We start from the raw sequence: 5,217 nt of genomic DNA, 5'->3' as shown, positions 1-5,217 counted from the left end.
CGGCGGCTAGCGACATCTCTGCAATGCAAAAGGAGCTAGAGGACACTGGAGGCAATATTTTCAGAAGAGATTAAATATATTAATAAGTTTGAAAGATAAGTGTACGATTTCACTATTTTCCCAGAAGTATTTTTCTTGTGGCTCCAAAACTCTGGCCCGCCTGAGTGGCGCCCTTGTTACTACCCGCTTGTAGCCCGATAAGACCTTCACCAGCCCTTAATTGTTCTTCGGTAAACGCTCGCTTGTTCTCCTCCGCGGGTCTTGGCCCAAGCCAGGGTCCACGCCATTCCGGATGACGGTACGCCTGTATAAAACGGTAAAAATCATGCGTGACGAAATGGTACGTAAATCCGTGCCCGGCCATTTATGGCCGTGAAGGCTCGGGGAACAGCCAAGCAGTAACGTAAGCAGCGTTGTTTGGGTGATGCCGATGAAAAAAACTGATCGAACCTGAAGCGTGTACTCGGCCCGGTATAACGGGGCCTATAATATGTTATTTTAGATCGAGCGAGCTTTCGGCATCAGATAGCTGAGCATGAGTAGTTTAGAAATATGGTCATTGTAAAAAAAAAAATAAAAAAAAAATCACACCCATAAAAATACAAAGAAATGCACGATTGAAATCAAATGAAAATATCCTTTAGAGAAATACTTACGGTTCGGCCAATAGCGAAAATCGTATTTGTTACTTGGGCAATGTTTTTGCGCTCCATCAGATCTACCGCTTGAAAGAGATCGACGTCCGGGACTCCGTACTTAATGCAGGCTTTTTGAAATCTATAGAAATTACGTATAGATTATGCCATGAAAATAATTGGGAGGGAATATTTAGAAAAAGAAAAAAGTGTGTCCGTGCATAGGGTGTTTTCCCGTTTACACTCCTAGTACTTCTAGAGTAAGGCCATTATTAAATTAAGGACGTTTGCAGTAAGAACGAAACAAAGAATCTTTCGATGTATTTAATCGTGATCGCCGCGAAGGACATAGCTCCTGTGCGCGACTGATACCCTGGGCTGTATCGTGAGACGACGAGGCGCTCTCATTGTCTTGTTAGTAATTAGCGAGTAGAGTAGTTGTACCAATAAAGTCGTCTGATCTTGACGATTGCAACGTTCAATCTTGTATCGACTGTTGCGCACTTTAATTTTCACTGAAATTCTTTTCTTCCACGTAGGGAATGAGAAATGTCAGATATTGGTGTAAATACGAAAAGAGCGCAACGGCGACGCCTGGAATGTTTGCACGAAGATGATACGCTGCGTGTCCTGGTCGACGATTAGGGCTACAGAAGTGCTCTGTGCTCCGAGCGAAGCTCCGCGGTGACGAACGCGCGTGCGCGTGTGTCGTTTAGCCTGGCTATCCGAATACTTTCTACCGCTGATGGTTCCCTGATGCACGACGAGTCTGACGCATATGAGCACCGGGAAGAGAGCAGCGCAGCGCAGCGCATCGCGGAATGCCTCATAACTAATTGTGAGATACAGTTGCCACCATAGGTCGGCCACGCTTCAAGCAGCATATTGCTAGATAAGTAGACTTACTGATTGAGGTTGTCCATCATCTTGTAGTCGCCACCGGAGGTGTTGATTTTTGAAATCAGTCCAGCCTGAAGTTTGTTCATGAGCTTGCATAGGAGTACGCCATCCCTGAGTGCATCTTCGTAGCTGACATCTGTTAAAAGTAAAAACGAAAAATAGAATATTGTTAACTGTCGCCAACTATTTGCTAAAGAATCAGCTGTCCTTTGCGCGTCTTTCCAATGATTAGGAAAAATACGAGTAACCTTCTAGTTTTCTAGCGGACGTCAAGCGGACGTCAAGCGGACGTCAAGTGGGCGCGCGTCGTGTGTTTAAAAGAAATGAACAATTAAATGGAAGAAAATAATTGAGAGTGGCGTAGTACACTCTAACCTGACTGTCAGAAGAATAACATCTTTTCACTCGTTAGGGAATAATTTGCCGACGAGAGGTAAACGTAAGAAAGAGTGTGTTGTGTAGTGTGTGCACCCGGCATGAATTCTATAATAACTTACGGGCGGACTAATTATTCTAAGTTCATTTAGTTTTCGGCATCTAGAAATATTAAATACTTCCGGCAGTGGCAGCAGAGAATCCTACGAGAAATACGCGGTGAGGCCTTCTTGCGACATATTCGCTGAAGGAGCTTTGCGGCGCAGGTACAAATTGTGAAATGTAATTAATTTTTTTTTTTTATTTTACGAGAAATTATTGCTTTTTCATTGATCCCGTTCTACAGAAGCGTGTAGCGACCCCACAGGAAAATAATAAGAGATTCTTCGATAATGGATCAAATTACACGAAAGGTCTATTGTCACGGCGAAGCCTGCATTGCTGCCCATTGCTGCCCATTGCTGCCCATTGCTGCCGGCGGCTCTTGACGGTGCCTTCCGGACATGGAATATGTGGAATTTATTGCCTTCCGTGACAGTGAGAATGCAGATATTGACACGCGGCGGCGCAGTGCAAAAGTTTGTAGGCATAAGAGCCCGTGGATGCGGGACCACGGTGATGGATACATTCCTGATAGCATTCAAATTCCACGAGATGTCGTAAATACGACAAGTCGACGGAAAATCGATAACGCGACTTACCATTACGGGAGACTTCCGGTTGGAAAAACGAGAAGGGCAGATCTTGAGACAAAAATTGAATAAGAGAAAAAAGCCTGAGAATAATCGATATACTAGCTGCTCGTGCGCTCCTCCTTGGAAATGTCTTAAGCAGAGCCCAGGGGATACTAGCCTGATACCTCAGCCGTATCTTCGCAACTTTTTCAAATATATAACGCGACGGATTTTAACGCATGCACAGCCGAACACGCGTGTCACACGCATCGTGCGCAATCCTATTCTCGGTGAGAGATTTTAAAAAATCTTTGCGTGCATATCAGTATATATACATATACATATGTATATACAACATGATAATGTAATATGTACCTGTTAAGGTAGACCTATTACATATATCGACGATTGGCAGTAGCTTCTGCAGGTGATGATATCCTGTTCGGCTGACATGTCATCCCCGTCACGTTTCAAAATTTTGACACGAAATCAATACTGCAGAGTTAATGCTGTTAGCTCCGTCGTCTTATTCAAAGACCCAGATGAACATTCGTAACTGCGAATCGCATCATTTTTATATTTTATTTGTGAAAGCAATGATTTGTGTGACGTTCCTACACGCGACATGTATGTATACATGAGTGCTAAAAGTCAGTTGCACGAGTATCTCTCTTTTTGTTGATATTGATTATACGTCAGTCTCTTGTCATAAAGGCGTCAAAGACACGGTTGACACCAGGATAGCATCCGCTCGTTCAATTTACGAGTTAGTACTTTAGCAGGAGCAACAGGTGCAGAGGCAGTAGGGATGCGCAGTTGCGCAGTTGCACACTTGTTGTATTCTTGCATCTAGTAGATCTACTGCCGTCCGTTCGTCCGTTAATTAACTGTTTTATCAGTTAGCCGCGAAACGTCGCGTGTCCATTAAACATTGTATTCGACAATTGGTCAGATATAATGGAGTCCCCCCGAATACATCTGGTACTACAATCTGATACTGGCTGCGGATAAAGAGATATCTTTACGTTTACGAATATAAGAAATAATAAGAAATGATCGAACAGTCGGTCAATGTTATATTATGCACTGTTCTGTCGAAATGTATCGCGATGGACTGGAATAATATTGAAAAGAGCGAAAAGTGGCGGGAAGGGGCAGGAAGGGGCAGGAAGGGGTGCCCGAGGGACGTCCCTTGCGCATGCCAATGCCAACGAATGCCAATCCACGTAATTTTCTTATAAATCTTGTGCAATCCGCGTGGCTCGCCTCTTTCATTTTTCGTTTCTAATGGCTAGAACGACCCTTCGTCGTTATCGTTATCGTTATCATTGTCATTGTCATTATAGGTTATAGCTCTCGGGAAAAAATTGTCCTTCCTTTCGTTCACCCACATTCTTTGTAATGTTTTGCGACATTTGATACGTATAGATCGCAAATTCCCAATATATACGTTGTATGTATATATCGAACGAACGAAGCACGCCGAATGAACTCACTTTGTGGAAATCTTTCTCCTACGACCTGTTCGATCCATTGTTGAGCCTCGGCCTCTTGGCTGGCTTCTCGTTTCCCAGCAACCTGAAAAATGTATATAGACATTAATTAGTCGTAGAGAAATATAGTTTAATTATTCTTTGCAGCACGCATACGCGAACAAACTAGAATATGACGAAAGTGTTAACGGCAAGTCGTCGTATAAAATTATACATTTGTGTCTATAGGTATTCCCGTTTGGTCGAACAGTGCCAATCGCGTGGGCTGGGACTCGATCTACCACCAGCAGTGTTTACGGTGCCAGAAGGAAACGGAAGGAACATCATGACTCGGAATTAAGCTTTACAGTGAAATTCTTTCGAAAAAGTGCCACACCGCTCCACATGTATATGCACACATATATGTATATGCAATATTAATAGGCACATGTGTCTCTGTTCTTGCCGAATGACTTGAACGAACGGCAGGTAGACCTATGGAGATGGTATAAATTTGCCATCCGCGTTAAATATAATGGCCTCGATGAAATCATTCCCTAGGTTAGGTTATAGAATATTACGAGAAGAAATAACGTTACTGCACAGGGGGCTCATACGAGACGTCATACATATACATATGTATGTCGAAGCCGATACGCGGCTTTGGCTCAATGACGACAAGACGTTCGCGGCCCGTGTAACTTGGAAGCCTTCCGCGATCGAGCAAATCTAAACTCGGCGGTGCTCTCAGCGTGCTTCGGAATGGCGACGATCCAGGAATTACGACGCCAACGCTTATCCTTACTTACATCTGTCGAGTCTCTTCGATTCTCCGTCGACGAAATAGACTCTCGTAGATCATACGAAATCTACTTAAAAATGCGATTATATCGCGACGCGGCCCGCTCGCTCCGATCACTGTCATTCGGAATTTCGCACTGCTGGCGCGAATATGCATTTTTATTGTTATGTCAGTACGATAATAAAAAAAGAAATGCAAATGTAATAACGCGCGTGTGCGCAGAACGTAAGAAGGACCCAAGACTGCGGAGGAAGGTTGGGGCTGGAGGATGGAAGGGTGTGTGGTGAATTGTCGAGACGGTCGAGCAAGAGTGTGCAGTTTCGGGCAGGGGGAGAAGGGGGTTGCGCGGGGGTGCGGGG

The 5,217-nt window shown here is 44.2% G+C and overlaps 1 protein-coding gene across 1 annotated transcript in view; it reads right to left on the bottom strand.

The window, feature by feature from the left end:
- Positions 1 to 57: 57 nt before the first annotated feature.
- The window catches only part of LOC107274592 (muscle-specific protein 20), a 10,565-nt gene continuing 5,405 nt past the window's right edge, over positions 58 to 5,217 (bottom strand). Inside the window, exons 2-5 of the mRNA XM_015753857.2 lie at positions 4,081 to 4,162; positions 1,542 to 1,671; positions 657 to 777; positions 58 to 304 (exon numbers count right to left, since the gene is read on the bottom strand). Of these exons, the coding sequence (XP_015609343.1) occupies positions 113 to 304; positions 657 to 777; positions 1,542 to 1,671; positions 4,081 to 4,162 (525 nt within the window). The 3' untranslated portion in view covers positions 58 to 112. The remainder of the gene's footprint in view (positions 305 to 656; positions 778 to 1,541; positions 1,672 to 4,080; positions 4,163 to 5,217) is intronic.

This window comes from Cephus cinctus, unplaced genomic scaffold (assembly GCF_000341935.2).
Source record: "Cephus cinctus unplaced genomic scaffold, Ccin1 Ccin1_scaffold3406, whole genome shotgun sequence".
In the NCBI taxonomy this organism is placed as follows: Eukaryota; Metazoa; Arthropoda; class Insecta; order Hymenoptera; family Cephidae; genus Cephus; species Cephus cinctus.
The sequence above is the reverse complement of the archived record's forward strand: the minus strand, read 5'-3'. Positions and strand labels throughout refer to the sequence as shown.